Below are 18293 nucleotides of genomic sequence, written 5' to 3'. Positions count from 1 at the left end.
GGAGGGGACTCGGCGGCCGCGGGCGACGAGGAGCGCAAAGTGGGGTTGGCGCCGGGCGACGTGGAGCAAGTCACCTTGGCGCTGGGGGCCGGAGCTGACAAAGACGGGACCCTGCTGCTGGAGGGCGGTGGCCGCGAAGAGGGGCTGCGGAGGACCCCGCAGGGCATCGGCCTCCTGGCCAAGACCCCCCTGAGCCGCCCGGTCAAGAGGAACAACGCCAAGTACCGGCGCATCCAAACTTTGATCTACGACGCCCTGGAGAGGCCGCGGGGCTGGGCGCTGCTCTACCACGCGCTGGTGTGAGTACCCCGCCGCTCGGGGCGCCCCCGGGCCGAGGGCTCCCCGCTTCCCAGGAAGTCTGGGTGGTTTTGGTTGGGGGGGGGCGGCGGCTCAGCGCGTGTTCCTCTGTCGTGTGTGTCTGTGCGTGTGCAAGTCGTTCCCAAGATCTTGGAAACCGAGGCTGGGGAGAGCCACGCGCGGCTCCCCAGCGAATTCGGAGAGCGGACTGGCGTGGGTGCGCGCGGGTGCGCGTTCAATAGCACCTTCCGGGGTTGATATGCAAGCTTAGAAAAAAAAAGTGTCATTTTTGTTTTTAATTAATGTAGGGGGTTGAGCGGGACGAGACAGGATCTACTTAGAGTCCTGATCCACCGCTGGGTGTGTGTGTGTGTGGGGGGATCATTTCTCTGGGGATCAGCACTGAGTTTGGATGATATACAAGCCCCGGAGTTGGGGAGGGGAGTGGCGCACTGCTCACCGCCCTGCTGCGTGTGTGTGTGTGTGTGTGTGTGTGTGTGTGTGTGTTACACGAAGTGTACCCCTCCTTCTCGTTGCCAGGAAGAACCTGGTGTTGCTGGGATGCGGGCAGTGTGGGGGGAAGGGGGCAGGAAGAGGGCTTGGACCGGCCCAAATGCGCGACTCTGGGGCATTTAGGGCAACTGATTTGGCGATGGGGCGGGGTTTCCAAGCCTGGGGCTGAGGTTGGGGGTTAACACTGCCAGGAGGCAGGGAGGGTTGGGGATTATTTTGTCTGAAGCATCCTCGTGATGTAGGTTCTGATATTCCCCCCCCCCCCCACACACACACACTACCGCCCCATCTCCTTAGAGATGAGAGGTCAGCCTGGAGAAGGTTTGCTGCCCCAGACCTCCCCAAGTCTGCAGGTCAACGTGGCCAGCTGGAGCACGGAACTCCCCCAGCACCCGAGAGTTGGGATGAAAAAATCCTCCCGCCTTTGGGGAGAGGAAGAGGATGCTAGCCAGGTTCCTTACCCCGAACTAGAATCCTGGCTCGCTCGCTCGTGGGGGCACACGCCAAGGCTGGAGGGCGCTGCCAGCTGCCAGCTGTCTAGCCTTGGTTAAGCCATGTGATAGCTGGTTTTGAGGAAGCTGAAGGGCTGCCAGGGTTTGGGTAGGAAGTTGGCGGTGACCTTGAAGCCATCCTTCCTTAGGCCTAGCAGTGGATTTTCCTTCTCCCTTTGACCCATTGACTGATTAGGTGGGAAGGGCTCCCTAGACCTAGGACTTGGTCCAACTATCATCTCCCAGCCTTCCTGGTTAGAAGTGCTTTTCCTGATTTGACCACCAGGTGGGGGCGTCCACACAAAACCTTACATACATATTGCAACAGGTTTCTTCAGTGGTGACCAAAGCTTGGAGAGGGTGCCTCCCTGGAAACTAAGGGGCCAGCAGGAGGGGGGCAGGAGGGGAGCATCCTGTCCTGAACGTGGATTTGGGGCAGTCAAGCGTTTGGCGTCTGTGTGTATGTGTCTTTGCAGGTGTTGGGAGATGTCTTAGCAATGGTTACTCTCATTTGCTCTATTTTGAAGGCAAAGCAGGACTTAAAATACATTTATCTCTGTCTCCAGCATTGCTTTTAATGAAACAGAAGCCAAGTGAATGGTGGAATGCGGGGGCAGGGAGAACTGGCACAACCGATGATCTGGACGGACGCAGATACACACACTGGCGTTCTTTTTGCACAGTTGTCCGGTGTTTACTTTGCTGCCTTTCAAACGTGGGGTTCCGCTGCAGCTGTGGGGTTCCTCCTCCTGCTTTTCCTAGCCAGCACTTGCAGCCGTGCTGTGTCTTGTTTGAAGATGGGGCAGCCAGGGCCTAGGGTTGGCAGAGTCTCAGTGTCATCCTTCTGTTTAATCATTTCTTCACTTGGAAGCAATCTCAGAAGGCAGAAACCTGTAGCTCAGTTTCCAGGAGTGTTTAAGCCTGTGGAAAGGAAGGCTAGCCACCCAGTCAGGCACAAGCATGCATGTAAATTTTACTTAACCCTTATGCTTGATTCTCTCTCATGAAAATTACCATTTTCATATTATGAAGGTAGAAAACATCAACGATCATATAATTAATGCTTTGGAACTCTCTTCTCTTCCTGTTTTTCTGTACTGAGATTTGAATTCAGGTGCTCTAACACTTGAACCGTACTCTTCACCCTTTTTTACTTTGGTTATTTAAAAATGGGATCACCCAGTTTTTTACCTGGCCTGAGACTATGATGCTCCTACCTCTGCCTCCTGGGTAGCTGGGATTACAGGAATACACCACCATGTCTAGTCCTAGATCCCGCATTTAATGGAATGGTTGAGCTTTGTTGTTGAGCCCCCATCCCTAGTCCGACTCTCAGGCAAGACGTGAGAGACTGGGTACTGGGCTGGGCATTGCTCAGCACTCCTTTCCCCTTGGGGAAAGACCCTGTGGTCATGCCTCTACCTTTCTAGCACATCCTTGTCAAGTGATGGGAAATGGGAATTTGGGGGATCACAGAAGGGTCTGGTGGAACACAGGGAACAGCAGTGTTAGAAAAATGTGGGTGAGAGGATGGGACTGTAGATTCTGATTAACTCAGGATGTACAAGAAATCTTGTGAGCTGTGTTTGAACCGCTAGTGCTCAGGTATGCTTGGTAAGTGAGTGCAACCCATATCCTTCCTTCCTGCGGCTCGGGAGGGAGCCCGGGCAGTGAGACATAGCTGAACCTTCATTGGTGATTCAGGAGTTTTCAAGACATTGAAATTCATACTTTGAAGCTTGTGTGACCCTGTTCTGGGCTGTGGCTAGTGGCAGGAGGGCCTGTGCTTCAGCTGACCATTGTCGCACAGACTAGAGCATGCTTTTTTTTTTCTTTCTTTTAACATGAACCAGACCCAGAGATGAGATTTTTTTTCTTCTCTTCCCTAAAGATAGAATACAGGAAACGTGGAAATCAATCAAACCTCCACCCTGCTCCTGGCCTTAAAAGTCCATCCTTGTACCTTCACCTTGGCCTAACTGGGGTGTCATTACCTCCAGGAAGCCTTTCCTCACTTCCCCAAGGCTGGACTGGAATTTCCTCTCCTCAGTGAAACACCCCTCCCCACCCCCAGTTTTACAAGTTTACACATTGCTTTGTGGAGCGTGGTTTTGGGGGGGTGTAGTTCAATTTTAGCATTCTCAATCCCTGGGAGACTCCAGAGCCCATGGTAGGTACTAAGCAAGCATTTGCGGTGTGGAGGCATAAAATAATTCTCTCAGGATTCTGGTTAATCAAGATTTTGCTGTAAGAGCTCCTACCATGATCGCAACACCGGCAGCAGTAAGCAGGCCGAGTCAGCATTGCAGGATTTTAATTAGGAGCCAGAGTCCTAGGGAATCTTGGATTGTGGGAGTAAGAAAAGGTAGGAGTGCATGCTTTACCTCTGGGGAGGTTGATGACAGCTCCACATTTTCATCCTCTGGCTGCAAGGTGCTCTGCTGTTACAGAAGGTGTGCTGAACTTGCAGTTCACATCTGGCCTTGGGTTGCTGTGACTTTGTAGAGCTAAGTTGGGATGACCTGGAACTTGGGGGTGATAAAATACTGCCCTCTCCATGAACATTTTCTAGGCATAAATAGTGGATAGGAATGCAATCAACCCAGATCCTCAGGCATTCTGAATCAGGGTCCCTTTACAGTCCCCCTGCTGCCCACCTGGTACAGTGGCTGTCCTGAGGGTGTCAGAGAACTCCCCCTGCCCAGCCTGTTCACAGGGAGGTGCTGGATTCATCTTGGCACTGTTGCTGGCTTGGCACTATCCAGACATCCTGTTGCCCTGGCCAGTCTTTTAGCAGCCAGCTGGATAGGATCACTCATTTGCCTCTTGACAAACTGAGGGGAAATGATCTTGAAAAATACCCACTGATTGCTTCCTAAGGTGGGCTGGCTCCAGGGACAGGTGGCAGGCAAGATTGGGTGGAGAAACCCAAGGATCCAGACGCTGTCTTGGCTGCTGGAGGGACTGGCTTGGAGTTTTAAAAGTCATACAAGGTGGATACAAGCACCTAGATTTGTGCTCATAGGCCCTCAGTAAGTAATTTCTCTCTTTTACTTCCAATCTTTTTAATTTAATAGTTTAATTTACCTTTTTATTGACAGTACGGGGCCTTGAACTTAGGGTATCACGCCCTTGTCTGGTCTTTCCACTCAAGGCTGGCACTCTACTGCTTGAGCCACAGCTCCACTTCTAGCTTCTTGCTGGTTTGACGAGAAGAGTCTAATGGACTTTCCTGATCTGGCTGGCTTTGGACCATGGTTCTCAGCTATCAGCCTCCTGAGTAGCTAAGATTATTGATATGAGCCACTAGTACCCAGTACCCAGCTTGCCTCCCATCTTGTGTGTGTGTGTGTGTGTGTGTGTGTGTGTCGGTGTGGGACTTGAACTCTGGGCCTGGTTGCTGTCCCTCAGCTCTTCAGCTCAAGGCAAGTGCTCTACCGCTCGAACCACAGCACCACGTCCAGTTTTCTGGTGGTTTATTGGAGATAAGAGTCTCATGGACTTTCCTGCCTGGGCTGGCTTTGAACTGTGATCCTCAGATCTCAGCCTCCTGTGTAGCTAGGATTACAGGTGTGAACCACTGGTGCCCAGCTGCTCCCATCTTAATCGACCACCTTTTTGTACATGTCATGAGACCCCGTGTCGTAATAATATCATTTTACTTTTGTCTACATTTTCTGATTTCCCTGCCTATCTCCTTGCTCTCGACTTTGCAGTTTTCAAGTCACTCACATAGAATGAGGGAGCAGCTACGGTTGGCATGCACAGCCCCAGTGTATCAGATCTCTAGGCAGCAGGGACGTCCTGTGCTGGGACTGTCACTCCACAGGTAAGGAAAAGAGATGGGATCCCATCAAGTGGCCAGCAGTGTCTGGGAGGGTGAACAGACCTTCTCACAAACAAAGCTGAGGCTCTGGGACGCTAAGTGATTGTCTTGTGCTGTTGGAACTACTGGATGGCAGAGCTGGGGTCATCAGGATATCCTCTTGAGTGAGGTGAGAGCTTAACCAAAAACACCTGGAAATACTCTACTAGAAGAACACAACATATAGCCTGGCCTTCTGGCCCACTTAGTGCTACCAAACTGTGCATCACTTTCTCCCTTGCTCCTTCCTGTTTTGCCCTATTCAACTCCTATCAGCTATGGATGCTTTTCTTTCTGGTGATGTTGGTCTAGAAAAATAGATAGATCTTAATAATCAGCAAGTATCTGAACTAACCAGCGGATACCTACTTAAACGAGGATGTGGAGTTTGGGGTCTGGCAGAAGAGAAACACTTGGAAGGGACTGCATAGAAGAGGAAACTGAGGCTCAGAGTAGTTAAGCTGACACACTGTTGACAGGGAAGGACTTAGGAGTCAGTCCTCCAACAAAGCTACCTCCGCTGCTTGTCCATTAACCCCTGTGTGTCTCAGTGTTCCCCAAGGCTCTTACCTCTGGATTTATAATTGTTACTCCATTTTTTTCAGAAAGGCAATTCGCCCCCACATAGTCCTTTAAGAGGCAGATGATACCACTTGAGCCCACACTGCCTTCTTGATTCTTACAGGTCTTTTGTAAATGAAGGAATGAGGTAGCTACAGTCCCACTGATTGAGTGTCAGTACAAGGATTCTTGATGGGTGGCCTTTTGCCAAGAAAGATTTTTCTTCCTGCTGGAATTCTAGACCTGGGATCTTTTCTCTGTTTGCTCCGAGTCCAGTCCTCTAAATTAGTCTCTGATCTCCACTGAGTGCCCTGAGGTGAGACATTCAGAATGTTCATGTTACAATAACTTGGGTCGACCTAAAGTCACCTCTGGAGCATCACCATCCTCCGTTCCTTCCTTATCGGTCATCCATAATATTTGTAGGTGGGGTTTGTTGAGGGTGATAGATGGTTCTCTTGGGTGTGGCTAAGAGCCTAGAGAATGCTAGTTCAGCTATTAGGAAAGTCTTCTGTTGATTTTTTTCTTCAATAAGTTGTTTTTTGTGTTCAATAGCCTCAGTTTCATTATCTGAGCAGTGGACCCCAAATCTCCTATCTCCAACTTGCTGCCAGGATCCAGGGAGGTGGTGGTGATAGGACTTAGGAGTGGCTGACCGCTGACCTGTGCCTGGCTTGTGTTCCCCAGAACCTCACTGGAGTCAAAGCACCGTGCAGGTGGCTCATTCAACACCGTGTTGCTCTATTGTGTCTGCTCTCAGCTTCCCTACACATTAACTTTTCATCCCGATAGTTCAGTGTCTGTGTATACAAAGTGTACATGTTCCCGGGCTTGATATTTACAGAGTCAGGCATGTTCTGTTCTACTTGATCCCATCTTCCAAGAATCAACTTGGCATCCTCGGAGGTAGCACCATTCCTACCCTGAACATACACTTTGGAAAGTGATTTCCAGAAAGTGGAGAAAAATAATAACATTGAGGAAAGTGGGGGAATAGGATAGAAAGGAAGAAGATAGTCTGAATTATGCAATAACACGAACAGGTTCCCCAGGGGCTCAGTCTTGCTGGGAATTCTGATAGATGGTGTGCAAGAGCCCAGGATGATCCATCAGCTTCACCACTGGTGGTGGCTTCTGTGCACCCAGGAGCAAGGGAATTTCTTACACAGAACAGTGTGCCAGATATCTTTGGGGTTTGCACAAAGCCACCTGCTATTAGAGCTAGAAGTGTGCTCCGAGGGGTGGTAAGTTGCCCACTGCTACACCTGCTGTGCTTCTTAAATATAGAAAGCCTTCCAACTCAAGGTCCACCCATGCATCTGTTTTCTATTTTGGCAGTACTGGGGTTTGAACTCAGGCAGACATGCTACCACTTGAGCCACACCTCTAACTCATTTATGATTCTTAAAGGAAGTCTTGAGACCTAAAGATTGTACTCCACTGATTTTTACTTCCATTGATTTTTTAAAATATAAATTCATCATTTGGGGAAAACAACTGGAATTCAAAGTATCTGCAAATACGTGGGCACAATATCTGGTTATCCCATGACAGCAGATCTTTGAAAGCTCTTACTATTTTACTGAATTGTTGAGTTCTCAAAAGTACCTGGTTACCCAGCCACTGTCTGTCCTGACCTTTGGGGTAAGAAACTGTGTCCCTGTTGAGATTGTAGTAGGTTCAGCAAATAAAGGCACAGATACCCAGGCTTGCTGGCACTGTGACTCTGAGTGGCATTGTGATACTTGGTGATACTTTCAAAGCCCGAATCAGCTTCCTAATTTATAATGTGAGAAACTTGAGCATTTTCAAAGCAAGATTGAAATAGAGATTCTGATTGTTTTTACACATCTTTTGTTGAGAAGATAGCAGGATCTTGGCTGTGAACTGTACTGTGACTTCTGCCCCATATCTAAGTTTTTGTTTGCAGGGAAGTAATTAACAGTCCACTTCACAATTCTGGCATGCTAAAGGAAACGTTGAGCTTTCTTCTTGAATTCCTATCTGGTGCCATGACTTCAACACCTTATTTGGCTGTGAAGGAATTTTGTGGAACAAATCTTTATATTTTGGGTTTGATATATTCCTTATGAGATATGTGGATGACCACTCAGCAATGAATGCATGTCTAGTAGATAGGAGACTTAAAAAAGGAGTCATGGAAATCCAGGCTTGGATAAGTCTGCTTCTGTCCTATGGATCTCATGGTAGAGGAGATAACTACATAATACATATGTGTACTAAGCCCATTTAGAACCGGTAAACTTGTTTGAATGGGTCAGGGAAGGTTTCCATCAACCTAAAGCTATGGATGTTGTGACATGGGCAGCCTCTTAGCATCTTCTTCTTCCTCGACTTTCTAATGCTCACTTGACCATGGCTATGTTGTATAGTTATACACAAAGGACTAACTTTTTCTGACTAAAGGAAAGAGGCTGGACTTGATGCAGGGATAGGAACTGATATAGAAATGGGAATCATAAACCTAGAGCTAGTGAACTCTGGGTTGAGCCACTTAAAGAGAGTGAAGACTTGGTTTTTGGTTTTGTGTTTCTTGCATGCAAGCATACAATACCCATAGCCCAGAGTTTAAGGTATAAATGGCTACTGTGCCAGCTCCATAAAGTTTGCAGCTGCAAAGACAGAAGCAGGTATGGGTATAGATAAATCCTGGCTTGGAATCCTCCCTGAATCATGTTTTAGCTGAGTAACCTTCAGTAAACCCTGTACCTCCCAAATGTGTTAGCTCACCTGCATACTGAGCTTACCTTGTCCACATAACAAGGGTAAGAGAGATGGGCTAATGAAGTCCGAAGCCTGGTTTGGGTTTAGGGGGGATATGATAAGCAGCCATCACTTCCCATTCTTTTCCGATTGTGATAGGAATGATTTCATTGGGCCAGTGTTGAACTCCTACCATGTCTTCTTGTCCTAAGATGTTGCCCCTAAATAAAAAGAGGGATAAAGTTTTGTTAGAATATTTGGGATTCTTATGCACCGTTATGGGTAAAGGAAGGAATTTATATTGAGAAGGAAGAAGAGGTATATAAAGAGAAGATTCTACTGCCTGGCTTGGTTTGCTAAAGAAAATGATGCTTCTGAGGATAGCATTTGCCTAGGTCACAAGCTCTAGGTGGCCCAGGACTAGGTTTATATAATTATATTGACTTTTAAACACACTCACTCTACAGCCTGATTACTCACATAGAAGGAGAAGATGTATCTAGAAGGTTTGAGCTGAACTTGAGTGAATAACATACATTTCTTTCCTGAATGAATTATTTTATCATCTCCTACAAAATGAATTACATAGCATGCCCTTGTTTCTCTTTTTACTTTGGCTGTCAGGACTGTGGGACAAATGTTAGCTCAACCAGTACAACAGCCTTATTCATTTCATTTATAGGCTCTTTTTTCCTCTAGGATTTTCTTATGTGCTCTTGGATTACATTTTCTTATTCAAAATGATTTAAAAATAATTTCTTCTTTCTTTGATATATTTCCCCAGTGTTGTCTCTAATCCTCCACAGGAACCGGGTGCTGTTGAGCTCAGAGCCTGGCACATAATAACAGCTCAATAAATATTAAAAATGAGTTTGCTGAGTAGCCACACTGACTAGTTTATTTTTAATTAATTTATTTTTATTGTAAAGGTGATATTCAGAGGGATTACATTACATAAGTCAGGTAATGAGTACATTTCTTTTGGAACAGTGTCACCCCTTCCTTCATCTTCTCCTAGTCCCCTCCCCCAAATTGTATAGTTCATTTCCAACATAGCGTCCAGTGAGTATCTGCTGCATTTGTCTCACTGTTTCTGTCCTCCCGCCTTATTCTCCCCCAAACAAATAAACTTGCATATAGAACAAAAGGTACAGAAATCAAAAGCAGCGACAAAAGATAAAAAGCAAAAATCAAAACCAAAATGCTTGTAGTTCATTTCAATAACATCATTTTATATGATCATAATAGCTATTGAGCCTTGTGATCCTCTCCTAGGAATAGCCTCCTTTGTTCTCACTGTGTAATTTATCATGTTCAAGTATATTTTTTTTGTCTTTTACTATCCATTATATTTACTTGTAGATTTATAGGCACATTCTAATTACTACAAATGAGGGAAACCATGTAACCTACTTTTCTTTGGGTTTGGCTTACTTAGCTTAATATAATTTTTTCTAAACCCTCTATTTCCTTATGAATTGGGCAATGTCATTCTTTTTGATGGAATTCCATTGTGTATATATACCACGTTTTCTTGATCCATTCATCTACTGAGGAACATCTGGGTTGGTTCCATAGCTTAGCTATGCTGCAGTGAATATAGATGTACTGGTAGCTTTAGTGTGAACTTCAAACTAACTTTTTGAAAACTACCAAATTAATTTCAGTTATTTTGTCATGTGGACCAATTTTTATCTTTCTAAACAACTATTTCAGAGGGTGAATATTTGGAAAAATGTTCTTAGTGGGTTTTTTTGTTTGTTTCTTTGAATACTAAAATTGTGAGTTAACCAAGCACATATTCATGTATATGTGTGCACACAGGAGTGTAGAAAAAGAGGAAGGGGGAAAGGTCTTCAATATTCAGATAATAATAATAGTAATAGTTCTCATTTCTAGTTTTTGTTGACCTGTTGTGTCTAGGGCTCAAATATTTTCAGTGTTGTGATGGTTCTGTGTTCAGCAATTCTGAACTCTCCTTCAACACAATCTCTTGGGGGCTGCTGGTTTTCATTTTGCAAACAGATGTATGATTGAAATATAATTACACGTCATAAAAGCCCACCATTTTAAATTAATAATTCAGTGGTTTTCAGTATATTTCCAAGGTCACACAATAGCAAGAGGATTTTTTACTGTTTACAGTTGATAGCTTTAGTCAAAACTAAAGTGACAGTATCAAAAAGTCACTGCAATCCCCCATTTTTCTTTTCAGCAGAAGAGGAGCTATGAAATATAATGGGTAAAAGACATTGTCAAGAGAGTTAAAAAAGAATGCACTGGCTGGGGAAGAAAAGTATTTGAAAAATATCTGAAATTGACATATATTACACATGCAAACAGCTCTCAAAATTCAATAGTGAGGAAAACAGCTCCATTAAAAATACACAAAAGATGGACTGAGAATGTAGCCAGAGTGCTTGCCTCACATTCATGAGGCCCTGGGTTCGATTCCTCAGCACCATATAAGTAGAAAAAGCTTATTTGCAATAACTAGTCTGAGTCAAGCAGGAAAGGTCAGATAAGTTGATGTTAGGGGAATGAACCCCAAGATAAGTATTCAAATTTTTTTTATTTTCATGTGATTGTTTCTAACATATTTATAAGATGATTTCTATGTTGCTTTGTATGTCCCTCCCCCATGGTATAACTCCTGCTTTCACTGTATTTGATGTTGGTATAATTTGTGGAGGGGAAGGGCAAAAACAAATCGTTTAACTAGGGATACAGGTGGACCTATTGCAGCAATGAGATGTACAAGTCGTTATGTCGAAAACGAACTTTACAACTTTGGTGGGGGGGGAGAGTATGGGAAGGAATGGGAAGGGGAAACAAAGAGGAGTCAACAGTGCTTGATAAGAAATGTACTCGTTATCTTGCCCATGTAATTGTAACTCTTCTGTATGGTATTCTCACAATAAAAAAAATAAAATAAAATGTGAAAAAAACTACTATGCGAGTAAAAAAAAAATGAGTAGAAAAAGCTAGAAGGGGCACTGTGACTCAAGTGAGCAATAGCCTTGAGCTGAATTGCTGAGGGATAGAGCCCAGGTCCAGAGTTCAAGTCCCACAACTGACAAAAAAAATACAGAAAAGATCTAAAAAGAGTACTTTGCTAAAGAAGTATTTTGTTCAATGGGCATATGAAAGACTTGATGCTCAGAACTGTAAGTTCCCTAATGAAATGATCTACTAGAATGAGTGTGGCTGAAACCCAACAAGAACAGTGGCAAATGTTAACAATGATATGGAGCATTAGGAACTCTTAAGTCATGATTGGTAGGAATGAAAAATGGTTTAACTACCCTGAAAGACAGATTGTGACAAAGCTAAACATGGTGTTACTGTAGTACCCTGAGTATGCACTCAAATGATCAAAAATGGTATCTCCACACCAAAATCCTTCTGTGAACTTTTATAGTAGCTCTATTCATAATCTCCAATCATGATTCAACGAAGATTTCTTTCAATAGGTAAATGGACAAGTGGTTATACATCCACACTAAACTGTGTTACACAGTGAAAGGTGCAGAATCCAGAGGCCAGAAGGGAGTTTATGTGGTGACAAAGGAATCCATTAGAATCACAAGTAAATGAAAGGAGGAGGAATGGGAGAGGAAGGCCATCCAGAGTGATTGCCAGAGAGGAGTCTACCTGAAGGCAGGAGGAAGGGCAGGTGGACACTGTACTCCCATGGACGAAAGGGCTTTCGGTGAGAATGAGGTTGGAAATCCTGATGCAGGCCATGTGGTGACTGGAAGTGAACAGTGAAGAGAACATGGTGGTGGCCGGCTAGGTTATCCACTGTTGGAGCCCGAGTTTACAATGAAGAAAGGTGTCTAGAATGTCCATGTAGTAATTGGCTGGATTTGAATATAGGCATATAAACCACTGTTAAGCTTCCTGTAAATGAATGGTTAGTATAAAACCATTTAAACTCGGTGTGCATGTGTGGGCTGGGATAACATTTCCTGGCAGTGTCAGCCGAGAGAGCCTAGGAGATTAAGGAGGCTGTGTGAACATACTGAGCAGGGCATGGATTCTGATGCCTTTGTGCAGAAGATACGAATCTTGAAGGAAGGACTTGTTCTAAGACACAGACAGGAAATATATGAGACCAAGGCATCTTGTAGTGCCAGAATGTAAAGAAATGCTTTAAAAATCCACATTGTTGGGATGCCAAAGGGACACAAGAGCCAGCTGAAAGAACTCCCAGTGGCCAAAACTGGCTCAGTTTGTGCAATAAGATAAAGTAGTGTTTGGAGTATGATCATAGTATAAACTAAATGTTCCCAAGTCCACACTGACATAAATAAATGGTCGAGTGGATAAATAGGAAGAGAAAGACAGATAAATCTCTTGTGAAGGAGAATTCCAAGTTTTGTACTAGTTTCTCTGCCCACAGCAGGAAAAGAATCATGTGGGTAGCATAGTGATTCCTCCCGAAGAATAGAGATAGGATGGTATATGAAAAGATAACTTTTCGCAGTGCATTGGTGGCTCATGCAATCCTAGCTACTCAGGGAGCTGAGATCCAGAGGCTTATGGTTCAAGACTCACATAGATTAAAAAAAAAATTCTTTCCAAAACTTACCTCTAGCAAAAAGCCATGCTGAAATCTTGGATCAAGAAAGGCTTGAGTTCAGATCCTGGAATGGCTAAAATAAATTAGTTGTGAGGTGAAACAGGCCCACATATAAGTCCTCCAACCTACTGAACAGGTGTCCCCCATTTACAGAGTGGTAGATCTAAGACTGAGGCCTACTTAGTTGCAAAGCCAGCCCAGATCTTTCCACTGCCCTTCCCTGTTACAAAATGATATCCATGAAATATGGTTTTCCTGAGAGGTGATGTTCACCAGTGTACACTGGTGTGCCATCAGCTGAGTCCACTAGAACCACACTTCTTATGACCAGATTAATAGGAATCAGTGAGCTTTCCTGTATGCACCCTTGACCAAATCTGTGTCCCCTAGTCCCTCTATCTTGGACAATGAGGTTACATCCATGAAATCTACCCTCTTGACTTAGAACTCTGACTCCAGCCAATTCTAAGTCAGAACTGGGTTTTGGTAGGAGGAGAAAGATGGAGGAGTGTGGATCAGTGGCTATGTGTCTGCTGTGAGATCCAGCAGACTGGATGGGCTATAGGGCCCATCCCTCTCCATGAGGGCTTTGGAGTTATCCACTCACTGCCTTTCCACCCTGATTACTTGATGGGTGCAGGATGGTTTCTTGACCTTTGAGTGCCCTCATGAGACTTGCCTATTTTAATGTCTAAGTAGAGCATTTCTGTTGAGCTAGGAAGAGACAACCAGAAGTTTCTTCTTTGCCTCCTAGAGGCTACTGTGGCTAATGAACTATCATTGGTTATGGGGAGGACAGAAGGGAGATAGTTGGGAAACCTTCATAGACTTCTCATTGTGGAGCTCAGCTTCATTTGATTCATCCTGCACTAGAAGGAGGCCATGCTGGGCCGAGGGTGATCTGTGAATGAGCCTGATCCAGGGGGCTGGAGACCTCACCCCGACGTGATTGCTGGAAGGTCGGCTGCAGGCTGGTGGGGATAGAAATGGGGGGAGGAGTCATCATAGCTGCAGTGCTGCTCTGGCCTCAGAAGTGACGCCACCCATGCCAGCGCCAGCAAGCTGCTGCACTTTCCTGAGCCCCATTCCAGAAGAATCCAGAGGCCACAGGACAGCACAGGGGCAGTGAAGCATTGGTCATGCCACGGTTAATGGGAATGGGAATGACCAGGTCTCATACAAGGACAGACAGACAGACATAGGGACTGAAAAATGAAACTCTGCATGGACTTTGGATTGGTTCTGAGAGACAGCTGTGCAAGTGTCCCAGAGGAGGCAGCACTTGGGAGGAGGAGATATATTGAAGAGTGAAGATCAGGATAGGAGTTGGTGGCAGAGAGGCAGTTAAAGAGCAACCCTAGCCCGGTGGCTGCAGCCCAGGCTCTGTGTAGGTGTGGGAGGGTAGGGTAGCTGGATGGTGAGAGGCTGACAGATGATGGAACTGTAGCAGAAGGGCTTTCTTAAGTAGAATTGCTTTGTGACCTTGGGCCAGTCTTTGCACATTTCCTTCTTTGATGAAAAGTTAGGTGATTAGATACTTCTTAGAATTTATCTTCAGAGGAGCAATAAATGGGATGGATGGAGCTGTTCTGCATTGGGCAGGAAATTTTTCTGCTCATTGCTCTCCAGAAAACAGTCTGAGAGGCAAGGCACTGATGGAGAAAGAACTTAGATTAAGCAGTGAGCCAACTGATCAGAGGATGGTGGTCTGTCTTCCTAAAGGCCCATCTTGTAGAGAAGCTGATATCGGAGTGGCTCCTGCAGGATGTGGGTGATCACATGCATGAGTGAGGTTTGGGACCGGATGATGTGCATCTCACCTTAATCACCTCGTCTGAAGGTATTTGTGTTTTCAATTCTGCAGATCTCAAGCAAAACTGATTACTTTTGTCAAAGATCATTATCTCCTCTGGCTATCCTTGCTTCTGATTCGTTTGTCTCTGTGGAGTTGCTGATATAATACAACTAGGAAGAGACCTAGGGCATAGAGACCCCTATGGCCCGATGTCCATCCTCAGATTCATGGTAGTGAATGAAAACATAGTTGAGTGGATTACCTGTGAAGGCCAGGGTTGGGTGATGTTATGTTATGTTCAGGGTTCAGCTCCAGCATGTGAAAGGAGAGTGATCGGGTCTCTGTTTATTCAGAGCGTCAGGATCTCAGTAGGATTTTGGGTATCCTGGACTCCTGCCCGATGATGCAATCACAGCTTCCAACTGTGATAAGACATATATCCCAGGCTTTATGCAATTGAAGGCAGACACTGATTGTGCAAGCCTGTAATCCTAACTACTGAAGAGGCTGAGATCTGAGGATTGCAATGTAAAGCCAGTTCAGGCAGAAAAATTTGTGAGACTCTTATCTGTAGTTAACCAGCCAAAAGCTGAAAGTGGAGCTGTGGCCCAAGTGGTAGAGTATCAGCTTTGAATGAAAAAGGAAGTGGGGGGGGCACTGGGTTCAAGCCCCAGAATTAGCACATGCATACACACACACACACACACACACACACACACACCCTTCATTCCCCAACTACTGGTGTTGGGAACATTAATTAGTGTCACTGCATGAAACAAATTAAGCTGGGACCTTGTTGCTTCTATTGAAAATTATAGCAGAGGAAAGCTGATGTTGTAAATGGAGGAGACCCACACTCATCCAAGAATCTGGACAGTCAGACCTCCCTTGGCCTAGAATTCTTTGTGTCTGAGCTGGGGCATTGCTGTCTGAAGGGGGAAGGGAGGACTTGAGCATAAATGTGGCACATGTCTCAGCTGCACAGTCTTGGTGCGGCTGCGGTCTGTTCCTGCACTCCAGCTGTGTGACCACAGGCAGGTTACTTCATGTCTCTGGATTTCAGTTTCCTTGTTTACATAATGGAGATAATAGTAGAATACAATTCAAGGGGTGGATATGACAATGCTGTAAGTTGATGTAAGGAACTCACATCCAAAAACACTGGGAGAGGAAGGAGGAGGAGGAGAAGATGAAGGAGGAAGAAGAAGAAATAAGGAGAAAGAATTTTTATCATCATCATCATCATCATGGCTTCTAGAACTTTATCTATGATGAACACCATGCGAAGAGAGAAATAACTAACAATAGGGATTTGGAGGTCAGAGTAGGAACACTTTTCTTTCTTTCTTTCTTTCTCCTTCCTCCTCTCCCTTTCCCTCCCTCTCTTTCTTCCTCACCTCCCTCAACTCCCTTTCTCTTTCTTGGCAGCCTGAAGGTTTAAGCTCAGGGCTTTGCATTTTGCTATACTGCTGAGCCATGTGTCTGATCCTTTCTGCTCCTTTATTTTTCAAGTAGGGTCTTTTTTTCCCCCCCTTAGGTCAATTGGAACTATTTTACTTCCTGCTTTACCTCCCATTTTACTTCCTGCTGGGATGACAGGCAGTTGACGCTTTGCCCTGCCTTTTCTGATGAGAATGAGGGTCTCATGAACTGTTTTTTTTAAATTATTATTCCAATCTCAGCCATCCATGCAGCTGGAATAACAGGGGAAGGACAACAGAAGAAGCCCATGGTTATGACGAGTCTCACGAACGTTTGGCGTAGGCTGGCCTTGAATCGTCATTTTCTAGATTGGTTCCTCTCGAGTAGCTGGATTATTGGCTTGAGCCACTAGCACCCAGCTCATTTTTAAAAATTTTTTTATTGTTATTATAAGGGTGATGTACCAAGGGGTTACAGCTACACAAGCCAGGGGAAGAGGACATTTCCTTTTGACCATGTCACTCCTTCCCTCACTCTCTCCCACTTTTCCCCCCCTTCCCCACCCACAAGCTGTGTAGTTCATTTTCAACATAGTGTCTAGTGACGATCACTGCTACATTTGTTCACCTTTTGTCCCTCTGTTTCTGTGCCCCCTAGCCCTCCCAAGGACAAAAGAAAAAGAAGACAGACAAAAAGAAAATAAAACCAAAACAACAAAGAAAATCCCTTGTTTCCATTTCCTAGCATTCATTTCAATATGTATTTTTGAAATGATTATTTTCTGATTATCAGATGCGCATAAGCATTGCACCTTTGTGTTCCTCTCCTTAGAGTATCCTCCTCTGGACTCATGGTGTGTAAAACTAAATTGTAGCAAAATATACATATTAAAATAGGTCATTTAAACTGTTTTTAGGCAGCTGTACACTTACACAGTTGTATAGTCATTAGCATCACCCATCCACAAAAATTTTGTCACCTTGAAAAGCTGAAACTCTGTACCCATTAAGAAATGATCCCTATTTCTCCTTCTTTCTTCCAGATAGCATTGAACTTCTCAAAGTTCTGCCCATGAGTGGAATCAGCATTTGCCCCTTTGCAACTGGCTTAGCATAAAATCCTTAAGTGTGTTGTAACAGGTGTCAAAAGACTCTTCCGTTTTATGGCTGTATACTAGTCTACAGTGTTTAAAGCACATTGCTAGAGCCTTAAGATGCTTCCATCTTTTCACTATTATGAGTACTATGTCCTGAACCTGGGTGTCTAAGCCATATTAACACATCCCAGCTCCTACCCACATCTCTCTGGCTACTCAAGCCCATTTCACCTGCTGCCCTCTGGCAGAGGCAGTAGAGAGGAGAAGGTTGGCAGTACAGGAGTGTTGAGAGATCCCTTGCTATCTGGGTATGTGGACCATTCCTTCATTTCTGTGGATCTCTACTTCTTCACATGTAAAATGGGGGTGAGGGTCTCAGGCTTATAGAGTACTCAGAGACTGATGAGTTCACTTCCAGAAAGGTGTGGGTACAGGCCTGGCCCATGGCAAAGGAGGCTACTGGCCTGGGGTAGGAAAGAGGATCTTGATGCTCAGCGACGTGGGGTGACTTGCCCACAGGCACACAGCTGTCACAGATGCTGCTGGCACAGAACGCAGATGTGCCTGAGGACCAGCCAGTGCTTCCTTTCTCAATCTATTTCTGGTTCTGTCTCCCTGCGCTCCTGTGGATCTGGCATGCAAATTGCCCCTGCATGAGGCTGTCTTGGCAGCACCTTCCTGAGTGTCCCAACCATATCCTGCTTCCCTCACAGGCCCACCGTGTCAGCATACTTCCAGGCAGAGGTCTGCATTGAACAAACCCTGTAGAATAATTCCTTTGGCCTTGCAGTGTCTGAGTCAAGTTCTAAACAGAGCCCCGGCTCTGGGTGATGGCCTTGGAAGGCTGAGTGTGGGCATGGCACAGACAGGTTTGGGCAGGAGCCTGGCCGCCAGGGGAGGAGATGCCTTCCTCTGAGTGGCTGGACCATCTCTCTGCCGTGTCC

At 45.3% G+C, this 18293-nt stretch overlaps 1 protein-coding gene across 1 annotated transcript in view; it reads left to right on the top strand.

Moving 5' to 3' along the window:
• Kcnq3 (potassium channel, voltage gated KQT-like subfamily Q, member 3) overlaps positions 1-18293 on the top strand; it is a 247272-nt gene that overhangs the window by 795 nt on the left and 228184 nt on the right. Inside the window, exon 2 of the mRNA XM_013025131.1 lies at positions 5-299. Coding sequence (XP_012880585.1) covers positions 5-299 — 295 coding nt within the window. The remainder of the gene's footprint in view (positions 1-4; positions 300-18293) is intronic.

Source organism: Dipodomys ordii, unplaced genomic scaffold, assembly GCF_000151885.1.
Source record: "Dipodomys ordii isolate 6190 unplaced genomic scaffold, Dord_2.0 Scaffold82, whole genome shotgun sequence".
Taxonomy (NCBI): Eukaryota; Metazoa; Chordata; class Mammalia; order Rodentia; family Heteromyidae; genus Dipodomys; species Dipodomys ordii.
This window is presented reverse-complemented; position numbering and strand designations above follow the sequence as displayed.